This window comes from Chiloscyllium plagiosum, unplaced genomic scaffold (genome assembly GCF_037043375.1).
Source record: "Chiloscyllium plagiosum isolate Xiang-an unplaced genomic scaffold, Cpla_swu_hap1 HiC_scaffold_5, whole genome shotgun sequence".
In the NCBI taxonomy this organism is placed as follows: Eukaryota; Metazoa; Chordata; class Chondrichthyes; order Orectolobiformes; family Hemiscylliidae; genus Chiloscyllium; species Chiloscyllium plagiosum.
Window position 1 is genome coordinate 10,743,312 of NW_028270143.1, and position 18,947 is coordinate 10,762,258.

The following is an 18,947-nucleotide window of genomic DNA, read 5'->3' on the forward strand; positions in this document are numbered from 1 at the left end:
GTGGGTAAGTGGAGTTTTTACATAGATTACGTAGAATGTACTGCACAGAAGCAGGGCACTTGTCTCAACCTGTGCATGTTTGTGTTAACGCTCCATTCAAGGCTTCTTCTGATCTTCCTCATCAAATTCTTATCAAGCATAACCTTACTATCTTTTTACCCAGCTTCTCTAGCATCCATATCATTCATCTTAACTACTCCTTGCTGTAGCATGGTCTGTACATTGATGGTCTGTACTTGTGCTCTTCCATAAAATTGAAACATTGGATGAGATTTCCCATGGAGGAGGTGATTCTGCTCACCAACTGGGAGGTTAGGGCTTGCATTGGAAGCCATAAGTGAATTTTATTTTCAGGCAGGTAGTTAATAAAGATTGTCTCTTCAGCTCTGCTGAGGAAGGATGGCTCTTGCAGGTGAGACAATCAGATAGCTGACTGGCCTTACATCCCCACAGCACCAATGGGAGCAGTTGTTACTCATGGGACTGCAGTAGTTCTCAGGAAGGTAACGCTAAGTGGGGTTAGGGATTGTTGGAGATAATCAGGCAAACCCTCCAAGTGGGGTGGAAAGTGATGAAGGCCCTTGAGGAGCGTGTTGATCATGGAGGGAGAGGACCTTTCCTCAGGGGTGTCTATTGCTGCAAGATTGGAGAGTGGGTCCTCAGGAGGAACCACCTCACAAAGCTGTCTTAGAGGCTGCCATGTTTTACTCATCCCATCCACAGTTGGTAAATACCAGTGGTGACAGGAAGAGACACTGAAGTAGTAACAGAACAGCCTGAATTGGCCTAAGATGATAAGCATTCACTATCCGACCTGATTTTCCACTCTCCCACTGTCTCCCAACCAGAGGGTGGAACAATGTAAGGGAAGTTTCAACAACTCTCAGTATTTTGGATGTTGAGGTTCAAAGTTTAAAAGAAAACAAATCCGGTTAGAATTATAGAGATGTACAGCACAGAAACAGACCCTTCGGTCCAAATCATCCATGTCGACCAGATATCCTAAACTGATCTAGTCCCATTTGCCAGCACTTGGCTCATATCCCTCTGAACCCTTCCTATTCATATACCCATCCAGATGCCTTTTAAATGCTGTAATTATACCAGCCTTCACCAGTTCCTCTGGCAGCTCATTCCATATACTCACCACCCCCTGTGTGAAAATGTTGCCCTTAAGTCCTTTTTATATCTTTCCCCTCTCGCCTTAAACTAATGCCTTCTAATTCTGGACTCCCCACCCCAAGGAAAACACCTTGTCTATTTATACTATCTATGCCCCTCATGATTTTATAAACCTCTGCAAGGTTACCCCTCAGCCCTTGATGCTCCAGGGAAAATAGCCCCAGCATATTCAGCCTCTCCCTATAGCACAAACCCTTCAACTGTGGCAATATCCTTGTAAATCTTTTCTGAACCCTTTCAAGTTTCACAATATCCTTCCTATCGGAGTGAGACCAGAATTGCACGCCGTATTCCAAAAGTGGCCAAACCAATGTAGTTAACTGATTTATAGATTGTAGTTTGACTGATTACTCATTCACTTTGTATTTATGAGTCTCTGCTGTGTGCATAATTGCCCACACAATAACGCTAATGGTTTATCAGAAATAATTGATTTGATGGTGAATACTTTGCAAATGGCCTGGTGACATAATGGAGCAATATAAAAAAGCAAGCTTGTTCTTCCTTTCAATTCCCAGAACACACCCTTTATTTAAAATCTGATACTTGCATCTTAAAATATAGATTTTTTTGGCTGAAATCAGTTCCAAATCCAATTTGTTGAGCCAACTGAAAACTGGAACACAGTGGATAAAAACCAGGAAAACGTAATGCAGTTTTGAACCAAAGTGGGTACTCTCGACCATGAGATGACAAGTTTATCACAAAAGGTGGGAACTTGAAAATAATTTAGTCCACCAGTTCAAGAATTAAAGTCATTAGTTATGTTATCAACATAGTCAACAATTAGTGTAAGAATTTAAGTACCTGTATTGCAAAATAGTAACTGGGAAAGAAGGCAAGGTGGAAGATATATCTGTTCCATGAACTTTGAACCTGGGCAGCCCATTATTACTGTTAAGATTTGATGAACAGTTATGTAAAATTCCAATACAAAAGCAGTTGATTCCCAAATGGTTGTTCTGTAAATCCTTTGAAGTGAAGGTGACCGTGTTCGTCATTTGGACTGTTTGGTAGAGTTCTAATATATGTATGGGTAATTGCTGAGGTCAATCTGCATCCTCAGCATCCTGGTACAGTTCAGGCTGGGTACCACAGATGAGCAAGGTTTGGACAAGTTGCTGGCTCATGAATTCCTCTTGTAACATCTCTCTCCAATTTCCTCCCCCTGCTCTCAACTCCATGTACTATTCATATTTTATTAGTCTCCTTCACAATCCTACATATGTCTTTTGTTTGGAGTCTGTACTGTTGTAACCAAAATGACAGAGGCCAAACAAATTACATGCAAGTCGGTGTTTACAAATGAAAAATGGTAATCTTGCACAAGGTTACATCACTCTAAAACCCTTCGATATAAATTTTGAGTGTTTGGAAAGGGGAAAGCCATGAACATCCAGCTGTTTGATTTGCTAGTGTGCAATCAGATTCAGATAAAGAAAAAAGTAATTGCAATGAAAGTGAGCTGTCGTAAATAAAACAAAACAACAAAAGCATGTGTTTTGCCGCTGAGACACATCGCCTACATGAGATTCGAGTAGCAAATGTCTTTTGGAACTTGATGTTTGTTAATTGCTAAAAATGATTTCTCCAATACACACTTACTTTCAAAGGAGGCCATTTTTAAAAGAAGTTTGTTTGCACCAGCTGCAGCCATCCTCTGTGAGCACCTTCCAGAATGTGGAGTTGATATCAGAGCTTCCAGGCCAAACCTGTCCTTGTAGAATATATCTGGCAACCTTGAGAGTACACTTCAAGCTCAAACTGTTAACAGAAGATTTGCCTTGATAAGTGAGCATCGAGCATTCTGGCTACTTGACTCCATTCTGACTGTCTCAATATGGCATTGATGTTTGGCTTGCCAGTGCGAGTGAGCACCTCAGTGTTTGGTATTTTGTTCTGTCATTTTACTCTGTCATTTGATCTTCAGGAGTTTCGCAAGTCAACTCAAATGAAAGTAATTGAGCTCCTTGGCATGACATTGATACATGGTCCAAATTTTGCATGCATTCAGCAGAGTTGGTCGGACCATTTCAATTTGTTTGGCAGACTTACATTCTCAGACTGAAATTTGAGGTCTGCCTTAGGATACTCTTCCTTTGGAAGACCTTGCATGTGATTTACCATTAATCCAAACAGCGCCAAAGACTGTGCTCACAAGATAAGTGCATTTATGTTTGCTGATTTGTTCTGAACATCGATTGTTACTAAAGGCTTGAGATTGGGCTTTTCGGGAGCTGGCTGGTAAATTGCTTCAGCTTTCTAAATGCTTATCATTAGGCCAAAGATATCACATGCATTGGGAGGTTATAGTGCATGTTCAATCTGAACTAGCAGCCAGTGTACAGCCATAAGCAAATACAAAATTGCAAAGACACAGACAAAAATTGCTGGAAAATCTCAGCAGGTCTGGCAACAACTGTGGAGAGAAATGTGAGTTAACTTTTCAGGTCCAGTGATCTTTCCTCACAACTTCCTCAGACCCTTCCAAATTCTGAGGAAGGATTGGTGGACCCAAAACGTTAACTCTGATTTCTCTCCACCGATGCGGCCAGATCTGCTGACCTTTTCCATCAATTCCTGTTTTTGTTTCTGTTTTCCAGCATCCACAGTTCTTTAGCTTTTAATTCAGAAAATCGCAGTGTTTGTCCTTGGCGATCTTGATCTTTTCTGCAAGCCATTGGAGATTAAACAGTTTCCCTCATGCAGTGATCCCAGGATCACCATCCTGGAATGTATTTGGAGAGCACAATGGAAAAAGAGTGCTGAAGACATTTGGTACTGTCACATAGCACTGTGTGAGAGACAGGGCCTGGTTCAACAGACTCACCGTCAGCAAGGACATGTGTCGGCGGGCTGTCATTGTGCAAAATTTCTAATGGCAGCCACATTTCTTCATCCACCTCTGAAGGCCCTCTGGCCAGGTCAATCAGTGTGGTGAGGAAATACATGTCCTGCTCTTGGCATTCTCCCAGAGCTGTTTAACAGCATACCTCATCCCAGTGGTTACTTAATCTTTTTGGAAACTGTTTTGAATCTTTGGCAGCAGATCCTGATCAAGATCCTGCTCCCAGTGGTTCAGAAGGTTCCGGGGTCTGTACGCAATAAGTTTAGAAGGATGAGAGGAGATCTCATTGAAACTTCCAGAATAATGAGAGACCTGGATAGAGTGATGGCGAACATGGTGTGATTGCTTTCATTGTTTCCAACAAAGTGTGGAGGTGTCATTGAGAGAACAATTGTTGGGCAACTTTGTTATTGCTCGTTCATTGTTGATGAAGGCAGAAGACAGATTTGAGGATGTTGTTACAGCATCATGGGTCTCATTGGCTGCGCTGTGTCTAGTTACTTAGAAACATTAAAAAATAGGAACAGGAGTAGGCCATTCAGCCCTTTGAGCCTGCTTCACCATTCAATATGATCATGGCTGATCATCCCACTCAGTCCCCTGTTCCTGCTTTATCCCCTTACCCTTTGACCCCTTTAGCCCTAAGAACTATATCTGGCACTTTCTTGAAAACATTTAATGTTTTAGCTCCAATGTTTTCTGAGGAGGAGAATTCCACAGTTTTGGGTGAAGAAACAGCTCCACATCTCAGTCCAAAATGGCCTTCCCCTTATCCTTTGACTCCTGATTATGGTCTCCACAGCCCATAAGGAAACATCCTTCCCATCTTTACCCTGTCTGGTCCTGTTAGAAGTCGGTTTCAGTCCTGCCATCCCAGGAGTCAGTCTGATCTGGAGAAGGTGGTGTTAAGTTGCCTTTTTGGCAGTCCGAGTGCTGTGGGTAGACCCACAATGTCATTGGGGTGGGTGTGTGATTCCTCTTTATGGGGAATGTAGGTTCAGCTTTGCACAGTTCAGAGAGGGCACTGGCAAGAGTGTTGATTTCCAAAGTGACAATACGAGCTCCAAATTAGCATTGTCTGCCGATTAACAAAGTGACCTCCCTTCTGCGCATACCTCTTGCAGACATTCACAACAACATGCTAACGCCTTCACTAATGTGATATCCAGACAAACTCATCACGTGTGTGTGCATGCCTTTTGAATCTGTAAGAGCAATATAGCTCCCCAAAGACAAGTGCAAACAAGCCCAGTTTGTCACCCTTATTGCTTTAATCTTTCATATATACCATGATGTTAAATGTTTTGGTTTTCTTTTGGAGCCTAGTAACCTATACAAGAAACAAAGCTTATTAATCCTGAAGCAGTACTAAAGAGTTTACCATCCGTGCGATTAGATATCATTCCTATTATATTTCTGTGCTGTTCTCCTATTGCACAAACAAAGGGGACAGTGGAACCCTGAACAAATTCAAGTCTGCATTGATGAAAAGTCTGATGTAGGTTTGACGTGAAATCTGCATTTATACCAAAGCTCCAAAAATTGAAACCCAGCAAAAGTTAAGAATTTTCTGACACCATAACTGAATCATTTTTCTTGGCCTGTGTTTTCTGAACATGTGCACTGACTTCTACACATGTTGCATTGCACCCAGCACCATACAGCAAAACACACAAAGCTAATTTTGTGCACCATGTAAGTGAGGCTCCACACTTGGATTTGTAAGATTATGTCTACAGCTCTTGCAGAACTTGATATCAGTATTTTTAAAAATTAAACCAGCTAATAATTATTTATAAAAAGTTTTATTTTTACTGAAACGGGAAAGGAAGGTGAGATTTAAAAGAGGGCAATATGTGACCTTGCACTCCCAATGCAGATTTGTACATGACAGAAACACATATGGAATTGAGGAATTAAGCCAGCATGTGCAGTGAACTATCTGACACCAAAAGAGGAGAGTTTACATTTTCTTATTTTGTACCAGAGGTGAGGAACCTTCTTTTGTGTTCATTGACAATATTAACAGTGCGTTTCCAACATCTTTTTAATACTTGGCAGTCCCTTGAAGCAAGGAACATGTTTGTCATGAAATCCCTGAGTAAGGAGAAACAGAGATGAATGTTGTAACAGATAGTGGCGAAGTCAATGAAAGTTAAACGAACTGGAAGAAGGAGAAAATAAAATATTGCAGGAGAAACAGAATAAAATAATAAATCTATATTAGTGGCGAATCATTAACCATTAGTAGGTCAGTCAGGGATGGTTCAGTACACTCTCTTCCCAGCTGTAAAGTGGGATTTCACAGTCCATTTGAAATCTTTTCACTGGCTGCCTTATGATTCTTGACGTTGTGAGCTGGGAGTAGAGAATATAAGTTGGCAGATGAGTGTTGAACATTTTGAGGCAGTGACCTGTCCGTCAGATGGTCACACCAGAATGGTCACCTTGTGCTCAGGATGTCTGCTTTCTGGGGAAAGCTCAAATTGGTGTGGTGATCTGTCCAGTTGATACGCAGGATCTTCTGTAGACAGTGCTGCTGGCATATCTCAAGGCTTCTTGTGTGTCAATGTTACATCTCCCAGGATTTGCAGCCAGAGAGGAGTGTTGAGAAAACGTCTGAAATCTTTATGTCAGTCTGTAGGGAATTCGTTAATAAAGATTTGTCTGAGCAGCCTCCCACAGGAAGTGCCCATGGATTGGGTCCTATGTCAGATAGGATCTGTAGGTTTCTGATCTTAACTGGGACACCTGGCTACCATGACAGCAGATGTGATCAACTCCCTCCAGCGGGCAGCTCATAGCTGTGAAACTGGGCATAGGAAGATTGGTTTGGTCCAAGCCATAGGTGTGGCTGTAGTAAGACCTTTGTTTTATCAGCATTTCGATGCAACCCAAGGGCTCAGTAAGTCTCCTCAAACAAATCATGGGTGCTCTATAGTTCTTCTACTCTAGGGATCCATGACAGGAGATCTGAATGAAGGTATGAAATAGCTTTATTGTCACGTGCACTCGAATGAGTGCAGTGAAAAGTTTGCAATATCGCTGCTTATGCCACCATCTTAGTTACAAGATACCTAGGTAAAGATACTTAAATATTTGGTACAAAATTGAAAGAATAATAACTAAAATTCCAGCATAAGAATAAAAAGGAAAAAGATGTGTTATCTTTATGTTTGAGACTTTTGTTTTTGGAGATTGAAGAGCTTCCTGTCAAACCTGTACTTGGTTTTGGGTTTAGGGAGCAATCCCTGGCCATGACACAACGATGGAAAAATAATGGACATAAACATTCATCTGTGCTGAGGCTAGTTCTGAAATAGCAAGTGCACTTGTGGTAATTTTCCAAAATTCACTGGATTCTGGGACAGTTCCTGCAGATTGGAACTCAGCAAATGTGACGTCACTGTTTAAAAAGGGAGGTAGATAAAAGATAGGGAATTATAGACCGGTTAGCTTAACTTCTGTAGTGGGGGGAGATGCTTTAGTCTGTTGTCACGGAAGAAATAGCAAGACATCTAGTTAGAAATTGTCCCATTGGGCAGATGCAGCATGGAATCATGAAGGGCAGGTCATGCTTAACAAGTCTTTTGGAATTCTATGAAGACATTACGAGCAAGGTGAACAACAGGGACCCAGTGGATGTGGTGTACCTAGATTTCTAAAAGGCCTTCAGCAAGGTCCTGCCCAAGAGGCTGCTGCATAAGATAAAGATGCATGGTGTTAGGGGTAAAGTATTAGCATGGGTAGAGGATTGGATGACTAACAGGAAGCAAAGCCTGGGGATAAGTGAGTGCTATTCTGATTGGCAATCAATAACTAGTGGTGTGCCTCAGGGATCAGTGTTGGGACCTCAGTTATTCACAATTTACATAGATGATTTGGAGTTGGGGATCATGTGTAGTGTATCAGAGTTTGCAGATGACACTAAGATGAGTGGCAGAGCAAAGTGTGCAGAAGACTGAAACCTTGAGAGGAACATAGATAGTTTAAATGAGTGAGCAAAGGTCTGGCAGATGGAATACATGTTAATAAATGTGAAGTCATCCATTTTGGTAGGAGTAACAGTAAAAACAATTATTACTTGAACATTTAAAAAGTTGCAGCATGCTGCGATGCAGAGGGACCTGGGTGGCCTTGTGCATGAATCACAAAAGATTGGTCTGTAGGTACAACAGGTAATTATCTTTGAGAGAAAGTGAGGGCTGCAGATGCTGGAGATCAGAGCTGCAAATGTGTTGCTGGAAAAGCGCAGCAGGTCAGACAGCATCCAAGGAACAGAAGAATTGACGTTTCGGGCATAATTCCTGAAGAAGGGCTTATGCCCGAAACATCGATTCTCCTGTTCCTTGGATGCTGCCTGACCTGCTGCGCTTTTCCAGCAACACATTTTCAGCACAACAGGTAATTAGGAAGGCAAACGGAATTTTGTCCTAAAGGGATTGAGTTTAAATGCAGGGAGATTATGTTGCAGCTGTATAGGGTGCTGGTGCATCATACCTGGAATACTCTGGGCAGTTTTGGTCTCCTTACTTGAGGAAGGATATGCTGGTACTAGAGGGGGTGCAGAGGAGGTTCACTAGGTTGATTATGGAGTTGAGGGGGTTGGCTTATGAGGAGAGACCGAGTAGACTGGGATTATATTCATTGGAATTTAGAAGAATGAGGGGGATCATATAGATATAAAATTATGAAAAACTAGGTATGGTTGAAGTAGAGAGGATTTTTCCACTCACCGGTGAAACTAAGACAAGAGAGTATAGCCTCAAAATTAGGGGGGGGGGGGGGGGGGCAGATTTAGGACTGAATTGAGAAGGAGCTTCTTCACCCAGAGGATTGTGAATCTATGGAATTCCTTGCCCAGTGAACTAGTTGATGCTACTTCAGTAAATATTTTTAAAACTAAGATAGTTTTTTTTGAACAATGAAGGAATTAAGGGTTACGGTGAGAGGGCGGGTAAGTGGAGCTGAGGCCATGAAAAGATCAGCCAAAATCTTACTGAATGGTAGAACAGGCTCGAGGGGCCAGATGGCCTACTCCTGCTCCTGGTTCTTATGTTCTTGCGATGGGAAAGACATCAGCGTCGAGTCTGTCTGCAGCCCGGGATCTTTCAGGGAGCTTCCCAGTTGACTGAATCGAAAGCCTTTGGCAAGTCGATGAAGGCTGGAGAGAAAGAGCTTGGTTTTGCTCATGGTATTTTTCTTGGATCTGCTGAATGGGAAAGGTGGTTTTGTGCCCAATTGTGCTCTGACCTTGGATTTCTGCAGAATGGTTTCTCCAAGAGAAACAAGCTGGTCCAGTAGCACTCTGGCAAACACCTTGCCTGGGATGTAGAGTAAAGCTGTGCTTTACTATCAGCTCCAGTCCCCTTCATGAAGATTGAAGTAATCTTGGCATCTCACACATGCAGTTATTTCTAATGCATGCAGACTGTAAATGTTATGTTGGTTACTTTGCATCAGTCTTCACAATAGAAAAGAATGACCCAGGTAAATGCATCAGTTTGGAGGACTGTGTAATATTAGAGTCATAGAGATGTACAGCACGGAAACAGACCCTATGGTCTAACTCATCTACACCAACCAGATATCCCAACCTAATCTAGTCCCACATCTTTCTAAATCCTTCCTATTCCTATACCCATCCAGATGCCTTTTAAATGTTGCAATTGTACCAGCCTCCACCACTTCCTTTGGCAGCTCATTCCATACACGTACCACCCTCTGTGTGAAAAAGTTGCCCCTTAGGTCCCTTTTATATCTTTCACCTTTCACCCTAAACCTACGCCCTCTAGTTCTGGTCTCCCCCACCCCAGGGAAAAGACTTTGTCTATTTATCCTATCCATGATCCATGCCCCTCATGATTTTGTAAACCTCTATAAGGTCACCCCTCAGCCTCCGACGCTCCAGGGAAAACAGCCCCAGCCTGTTCAGCCTCTTCCTGTAGCTCAAACCCTCCAACCCTGGCAACGTCCTTGTAAATCTTTTCTGAACCCTTTCAAGTTTCACAACATCTTTCCGAAAGGAAGGAGACCAGAATTGCACGCTGTCGGAGAAATTACCCAACTGAACAAAGATCACAGAAGTGTTGATCGGGTGAAATTGACAAGCTGTTTACTACAAGCAATATTGCTGGAAGTGAGATTGACTAGGCTGACACAGAACTAACAGTCTGTACAGGGAGATCAAGGGTTCTCTACATTAATATAGAATGGAGGTGTTAGCAGTTTTAATAGATTTAAAGGTGAGTAAATCTGCATGTCCAAATGAGATGTATCCCAAGCTGTTGAGGGCAACAAAGGAGGAGATATTAGGGTTCCTGGCAACAGATTTCAAATCTTGCCTGGCTGCAGGTGAGGTGCAAGAGTGCGAGAGGACTGATAATGTTGTCCCATTATTAAAATGAGGAAAGGATAGACCAGAAAATTACAGACCAGTCAATCTAACCTCAATGGAGGGACAGTATTAGAAAGAATTCTGAGAGACAGAATGTATCCCCACTTGGAGAAAAATGGATTATGAGGGACAGTCAGCATGGATTTGTTAAGGGAAGGTTGTGTTTGACAAATTTGATCGAATATTTTGAGGAGGTAGCTAGGAGAGTTGACAAGAATAATGCATTGGATGGGGTCTATGTAGACCTGAGGTAAGATCCCTCTTGGCAGAATGGTCAAGAAAATAAGAGCCCCTGGGATTCAAGGCAAAGTGGCACATTGGATTCAAAATTGGCTTAGAGGCAGAAAGTAGAGGGCGATGTTGGAGGAATGTTTCTGTGACTGGAAGTCTGTTTCCATGGGAGTACCATTGGGCTCAGTGCTGGGGCCCTTTCTGATTGTGGTGTACTTTAATTGTGTGGACCTAAATGTAGAGGATGTGATCAAATCTTTTGTGCTGGTTGCAAAAATTGGTCAGGTGTAAACTGTCAGAGGATATCAATGGACTGGTCAGATGGGCAGAGCAGTGCAAATGGAATTCAACCCAGAAAAGTGTAAGGTAGTGCATATCCACAGATCTCTGGAGATGGCAGAGCAGGGAGATAAGATGATTAAGAAGACATTTGTGATACTTTCCTTTATTAACTGATGCACAGAATACAAAAGAAGGGAGGTTGTGTCCGATCTATACAATACGCTGGTTAGGTCACAAGTAGAGTACTGCTGCAAGTTCTGATCATCGCACTGCAAGAAGGATGTGATTGAACTACAGAGGGTGCAGAGAATTACCAAGTGGCTTGCTGGGCTGGGCGGTCTGATGTATGAAGAAAGAGTGGACAGACCAATGTTGCCTTCTTTGGGGAGAGGGGACCTGATAGAGATGCGCAAAATAATGAGGGACGTAGTTAGAATAAAAACCGAAGTTGCTGGAAAAGCTCTCCAGGTCTGGCAGCATCTGTGAAGAGAAATCAAAGTCAGTGTTTCGGAGGAAAGGTCACTGGACCTGAAACGTTTACTTTGATTTCTCTTCACAGATGCTGCCAGACCTGCTGAGCTTTTACAGCAGCCTCTGTTTTTGTGTCGGATTTACAGAGTCTGCAGTTCTTTCAGTTTTTATTTGCATAGCTAGAGTGGACAGGTAAGCATTTTTTCCATAAGTGGAGCAGTCAACAATCAGGGGCCGTAGTCTTAAGGTAAAAGGTAGAAGAGGAAAATTCTGGAATCTGTTTTCACCCAGAGAGTGATGGGAGTCTGGAACTCCCTGCCTGAGGGAGTAGTTGAGTCAGAAACTCTTATAACAATTAAGCTGAATTTAGAACTTGCATTGTCGTAGCTTCTAAACCTAAGAGCTGACAAAATGAGATTATAGTGTAGGCAGATCCTGGTTGACCAGCACAGACACAATGGGCCGAATGGCCTGTTCCGCGAGGGTAAACGTTTGAGTTCTTTGCCATTGGTGTGAATACAAACCTTTAAGGCAAATTAGCATCACAGAATAAGTTGGTCAGTAGTTTTAAGATTACACTGTGTTTGCATTTTACTGAGTACCTGACAAGATATCCACCAGAATACTTCTCCAGTTGTGTTGCAGGGCTTATTTCACTTATTAGAAAAGCTGCCAGTTCATCACGATTTGGAATAATGGAAAATAATGAGTCTTTTGCAATTTTGAAAATAAATCCCGTTCTGCACTGGAGTTATTCACTATGTGTTCTTTATTTAAAATAAATACTGACTACCCTGTTATCTTTTACACAATCATTTTTAAAGTAGGTTTTCCTTGGTCAGTTCTTTATTGCTGGAACAGCACAGCAGGTCAGGCAGCATTCAGGGAACAGGAGATTCGACGTTTCGGGCACAGGCCCTTCTTCAGGAAGGCCTGTTCCCTGGATGCTGCCTGACCTGCTGTGCTGTTCCAGCAATAAAGTCTCAACTTTGATCTCCAGCATCTGCAGACCTCACTTTCTCCTTGGTCAGTTCTTCAATTGTGACAACAATTTCTTGCAAAAGCTTCTCTATTGAAAATTTCAAAGCAAATATGCATTCCTGCTTCATTATTCAAATACAAATTGAAATAAATGTTTAGAATTATATTCATCAATCTCCACAAATGTTGGAAACTGTTCAGTGGGTAATGAACAAGGTAAAACACATCATCAATGCAAAATAGCCAGACCTAATGTGTATCCTATAATGCCCACTAGATGGTGGTAATGGTATGTTAGGGGATGCATGTCAAAGTTATTTGATGGAATTCTCAAATACTGCACTGAGTGTATCTGTTTTCTTTCATTTGAGTCGAGCAAGCAAAGTTTAAATTACTAACCAAAAGACAGATTACTATATACATTTACAAGAATACAGAAAATGGCAAAATGTGGAAAAAATGTTTAGTTTCGTTAGACAAAACTACCAATACTGTGAGAGGGTGTAATCCCAGTCCTGAGGATTACTGCGTTTAAGACAGTTTGACGGTTTTTGCTGATGCTTCCACCGTAAGGTGTAGGAGCAGAAGTAGGCAGTTCAGCCCATTGAGTCTGCTTTGTCATTCAACAAAATTGTGGTTTCTTTATTAATAAGTTACCTGCTTAATTTCAACCATTTGCATTTCCATGCAACGAAGGTGTACACACAGATGCATTCTCCGTCTACAAGTAACCTGATGTCCCTTGTGGAACTTCAATTTACAGTTGATCCTTTTTGCTTAAATAAATGCGATATTTTATCATTCTAATACACTGAACAGAGTATACTTTCTCTTTGTCACAGGTATGATCAATATTTGGAAACTGCTCCAAAGGTTCCTCGAACCCCTTGGGGCGTTGAGAGAGAATATGGAGGTGCTGGAATCATGAATCTACCTGATACTTTCAGAGCAAGGATTGAGCCTCCCGTTTTAATGGGAAAGGGACACAGACATTTTGGCTTTGGTGGATACGTTCTTCCAAGGTTTGTTGCTAATTTAACTTGTTATGGTTAAAAGAACTGTTTTAATTATGCTTTTAAAAACTAGTTTGTCGCAGCTCTAATCTGGTGAAAGCTACAATGTCATTAAAAGACAGAGAGAATAAACAGGTGGAGACAGTAGCTGAAAATACGTTCAACTCTTGTTTTAACCGGGATTACTGTGAAACATTCAAAACGTAGCTTTGACTCTGCCTGTCTCAGTGCTGAATTGATATGCCTTTTGCTTGTTATGCCCGAAAAACTGGCACAACATAATTATTGCAGGACATTTCCTACTGTGATTGTTTGTTTTAGAGTGAAAACCCAGCACATCGTTGTTTTATTCTGCTCTAGTTTTTATGATTTATTTTTCTAATATATACATTTCAAGAACAGTGAGCACCAACCTGATCTGTAAAGCCAAAATGTGCCCAGCTAATTTTGCAAATTTAGTTCGGTTCTGACCCTATTACTGTGGCACATAACTAATTGTTTTTTTAAGGGTTTATAATGACTGGTTGCATGCATTAAGGGGAGTTTCTTATTTACTGACATACTGGGAGTTGTGCAGGAATGAGAGGGTTCTGACCACACACATAGGCAAGCTGGAGCTTTTGTATTTCCCTCATGCCGTTCAGTTTTAATTCCACGGGATGTTTCTTTTGACCATGAGCGATTCCCCAACTGGAAGGCAGGCTGCTTGGCAGGTTCCGTTTGCAGTTAACAGGGAGCATGCTGAAGGAGTTTGCAGGACCTGGTACCTCCAGTATATTACCTTGAGGGGTGGAGTGTGGAAACATTGTGGCTCCTCTGTGTGAAGATATTTTCTGTTCCTACCCAGCCTGCTGTTACCTCACTTCAAATGCTGGGTTTCCTGAGAATGGGGAAACCTGGAAGGCAACAGTTAAATCTGAAAAATGGTTTAAATGAAAGCTCAATAATGCCAACCCCCAGAATCTAGGCATTTGTTGACTGCCCATCCCTAATAAAAGTCTGAAAGTTTGTAGCTTCTCAATGCCCTTTGGACTTTTGTGCATTTTAACCTGACCTCACCTTCCCCTCATGTCAACTAAGCTCTAAGGTTCACAACTCCCCAAACACAATTTCATAAAGGGGCATTGCCCTTTTCTGCCAACTTTGCTAGCCTAGGATATGGCACTCTATCAAAACTTTTGGAAGTTTTTGTATACCACATCAACGGTCTTATCTTCATCACTATTATCATACCAAAAATCAAGTTAGTTAAACATGATTTGTCTTTACCAAATCCTTAATAAATTCAGGCTTTCTTTAATTCATCCACATGTGTATAATTGACTGATAATTTTTTTTCTGGATTATGATTTGTAAAAGAAATCCCGTGACCGAGATTAAACTGCTTTATGTTTAATTCTTGAACAATGGTGAGACATTTGCAATTGTTGACTCTCCTGGCATGACCTCTGTATTGAAGGAGTGTTGGATAACTGTAGACAGTGCATTATTTCCCTCCGTATCCTCGGATGTATCTCACTTGGTCCTGGTGACTTATCAACTTTACGTATAGCCAGCTTTTATAATGCTTCCTCTTATCAATTTTTAATCCATCCAGTGTTTCAGTTCCTACTGTTGCATGGTGATTTTGACACTATGTTCATTCTTGGTAGACAGAATGTAAAGCACTCTTTTTAGTACTATAGCTATTCCCTGTGCCTCTATATGTGAATCCTTTTTTAATGGTGCCTAATTGGCTGATTCCCCCTGTTACTTCCCTTTTGCTATTTTTATGCCTACTAATGACATTTGAATTTCTTTGATACAAACCTTTTAAGTCAGAAGCAGGAATAGGCGATACAGTCCCTTGAGCTGCTCCGGCAGTAAAGAAAATCATAACTGATCTGATTATAAGCACAATTGCACATTTCTGCCTGCTTTGGATAACCTTTCACCTGCTTTCTTAAGAAAAGACTATCCATGTCTGTCTTAAAAGACATTCAAAGACTCTGTTTCCGTCACCGCTCTGGGGAAGAGAGTTTCAAAGATTCACTACCCTCTACAAGGGCAAAAAGTTATTCTTATCTATTTCAAATGGGCATCCACTTATTGTTAAATGGTGACCCCCCAGTTCTGAATTCTCCCACAAGAAGAAAAGTACTTTCCGCATCCAACCTGTCAAGACTCTTCAGGATCTTATGTTTCAATCAAGTCACCTCTTATTCTAAACTCATTTACAAGCCTTGCTTGTCCAACCTGTCCTGAGAAGACAACTTGCCCATTTCTGATATTTGTCTAATAAACCTTCACTGAACTGCATCCAATGTATTTACATGCTTCATTAAATAAAGAGATCAGTACTGTGCACAGTACTCCAAATTGTTTTCACCCAACTGCCCTGTATCACTTAATCATTGCTTCCTACTTTTATATTCAATTCACTTCATCATAAGTAATAATGTTGCTTGTTTTCCTATTATGTTACCTGCCAGACGTTTCTGGTATTGTCTATTGGTGGTTCTTTCCTCACCCATTTGCCTCTGAACTTACATTATCCAGTCTGATTCTGTTTATTACCAATGTAACATCTGCCACATGCACCTTTTTCTGTTTATGCTAATCCGTATCCCTTTTATAATCTGGGGGGGCTCCATCTTTGTCCAATCTTTCCCCTTCATGAAAATTGAACTGTACCAGAACATATGAACACAAAAACTTTGAAACAAATAAACCCAATGGCCCTTCAAGCTTCTACTTTAAAGTCAACCCATTGTTTGTCAACAAATATTCTAGCCAATCCTTGATACCAACTTACCCAGAGACCTGATCTCAGCCATTGAAATTGGCCCTTCCCAATTAATTATTTTTATGCTAGAATGTTCCTTGTCCTATTCTATACTTAGCTAAGCATTTTAATACTCATTATTGTCTTGGATATAGGTTTGCTCTCTGAGCTGGAAGGTTCATTTTCAGACATTTCGTCCTGTTTGTCCAATGTAGTGTTTGTTACAGTCCTTGCACAGTGCTTTATAAATGACATTAGTTTTGCTTGTTATCTGTATAAGGGCTTTCAAGTTCATTAGCTGCTGTTTTAGTGTGTTGGTGGGTTTGTGGGCTACCGTGATGTCGAGGGGTCTGAGTTGTCTAGCAGTCATTTTCGAGATGTCTTTGATGTAGGGGAAAGTGGCTAGGTTTTCTGGACGTGTTTTGTCTGCTTGTTTGGGTTTGTTGCTGAGAAACCTGCGGACTGTGTTCATTGGGTACCCGGTCTTTTTGAATACACTGTTTCGGTCATTATTGTCTACTAAATGTTCTCCCACTGACACGATCCACTTGATTCACTTTGTTCTGAACCAAATTCAACGATGTCTACTTTCTTCACAGATAAGAGATTCTTCCCCTCACTGTCCTGTACGTTACTATTATTGCCCCATTATAGGTTAGGGTAATTATAGTTCCTGTAATACCCATCATTTGTTCCTTAGCCATTTATTGGTCATTTATGGAATGCACTGAGTTGTGTAATAATATCTATTACTTCTGAGTGCTAATCAAATAGATTCTGTCCTTGACCCCATTATTACATTCTTGGTCCCATTGTCTCTATTATTGCCATACCAGCATATTCCATCATGCTTATTGTGTCTGTAGCTCAACCAAACCAATTTACCACACTGTGCAGTTCGCCAGCATGACCTCTGTCAGTCTCAGCAACTCTGACCCGCTTAATACTTTACCGTGTCTGAATCTAGCTGTTTGCCTCCTTGGATCAGCTGTAGAACATCTATTTAAATATATGTATGATGTTCAATTGAAACCTGCTACTTCCTAACAACAGTCTCGCTTTTATGGAACTGTGAGATTTGGATTTGAGGAGTTTTGAAATTCCAATTTGGAGGGTATAAACCTGTTGTCTCGTGGCAGCCTTATTCATTCCTTCCAAAAATATTGTTTACTGGTGTAGCATTGGAGACATTTCTATTTCTCACACCTAAATATAGGGTGGTATAGTGGCCTAGTGGTTAGCACTGCTGCCTCACAGCGCCAGGGACCCAGGTTTGATTCCAGCCTCGGGTGACTGTCTGTGTGGAGTTTGCACATTCTCCCCGTGTCTGTGCGGGTTTCCTCACAAAGATGCAAATTGGTCATGCTAAATTGCCCATAGTGTTAGGTGCAATAGTTAGAGGGAAATGGGTATGGGTGGGTTACTCTTGAAAAGGCTAGTGTGGACTGGTTGGGCCAAATGGCCTGTTTCCACACTGTAGGTAATCTAATTAATTTATAAAAAGATATTTACATATAAACCTCTGTATTTGGTTATTATTAGAAGAGCATTACTGACAACTTGCTACTGTTGTTTTTCTGTATTTTACAAAACTGAAGCATGTACCATAGTAGTGAATAATAGGTTGCAGTCAAATTCATTGTGTCTTCTTGGAAGTCTCTATTAATAATGTGCTGAACTGTGTTTTCTGTGTAGTGATGTTGTTATCGATCAATATTACGATCTCACCCAATTGAAGAAGAGTCAGCTTCGCGCCACTGACCAGCTGTAAGTTTCATTGATTTGTATAAAGTGCTGTCACAATGAATATAAATTATTTTTCTTTGAAACATATGGAGGGGGTCTTACACTGAGTAATTAAATAACTTTCAATGTTTAGGTCAGCATGAAGCATTTTTAGGTGAGTTGCATTTAAGTTCATTGGAAAGACTGTTTTCTCTGCTATGCTATAATACAAGGCTACAAAAGTATCATCTCCTTTATAGTGTGTCTGTTCCCCATTTCTGAAAAGCTAATGTTGTACCATCTTTACATTATTAATGAAGAGAAAATGTTCCATTCTGTTTTGCTTATTGGAAGTGCATATCAAGAATTCAGTCTGTGCACCTCAATTTTCTAGCCATAATAAATGGATACATGGGCTGGGTTATGAGTTTGAATTCCTGATAGACTAAGAGTGAGAAGTAATGTTATTTCGGAAATTGAAAGCTTATTGTGTAGGAAGTAGCATATTGCCCTGGGTAGCAGGAAGCAGAGAATCAGCATAAATGGACCTTTGCTGATTGGCAAGATGTCACGAGTGGTGTGCCACAGTGATCAGCGCTGGAATCTCAACTATTTACAATTTATATAATTGACTTTGTTGAAGGAACAGAAGGTATGGTTGCCAAATATGCTGGTGACACAAAGGAAGATAAGCAAGTAAGTTGTGAAGAGAACATAAGGAGTTACATGACATATATTTGGGGGTGGCACGGTGGCTAGCACTGTTGCCTAGAACTGCCAGGCACCCAGGTTTGATTCCAGCCTCTGCACATTCTCCCTGTGTCTGCGTGTATTTCCTCTGGGTGCCCTGGTTTCCTCCCACAATCCAAAGATGTGTAGGTCAGGTGAATTGGCCAAGTTAAATTGCATGTAGTGTTCAGGGATTTGTAGGTTAGTTGCATTAGTCAGGAGTAAATATAGGATAGTAAGGTAGGGGAATGGGTTACTGTTCAGAGGGTTGGTGTGGACTTTTGGGCTGCAGGGCCTGATTCCACACTGTAGGGATTCTATGAT

The 18,947-nt window shown here is 41.2% G+C and overlaps 1 protein-coding gene and 1 long non-coding RNA gene across 3 annotated transcripts in view; one reads left to right on the forward strand and one right to left on the reverse strand.

The window, feature by feature from the left end:
- spmip4 (sperm microtubule inner protein 4) overlaps positions 1 to 18,947 on the forward strand; it is a 60,247-nt gene that overhangs the window by 3,760 nt on the left and 37,540 nt on the right. For both annotated transcript variants that reach the window (XM_043691013.2, XM_087986988.1), the window contains exons 2-3: positions 13,235 to 13,414; positions 17,865 to 17,936. In XM_043691013.2, coding sequence (XP_043546948.1) covers positions 13,235 to 13,414; positions 17,865 to 17,936 — 252 coding nt within the window. The remainder of the gene's footprint in view (positions 1 to 13,234; positions 13,415 to 17,864; positions 17,937 to 18,947) is intronic.
- LOC148149871 (uncharacterized) overlaps positions 14,206 to 18,947 on the reverse strand; it is a 120,018-nt gene continuing 115,276 nt past the window's right edge. Inside the window, exon 3 of the long non-coding RNA XR_015757161.1 lies at positions 14,206 to 14,301. This is a non-coding gene — a long non-coding RNA (uncharacterized LOC148149871). The remainder of the gene's footprint in view (positions 14,302 to 18,947) is intronic.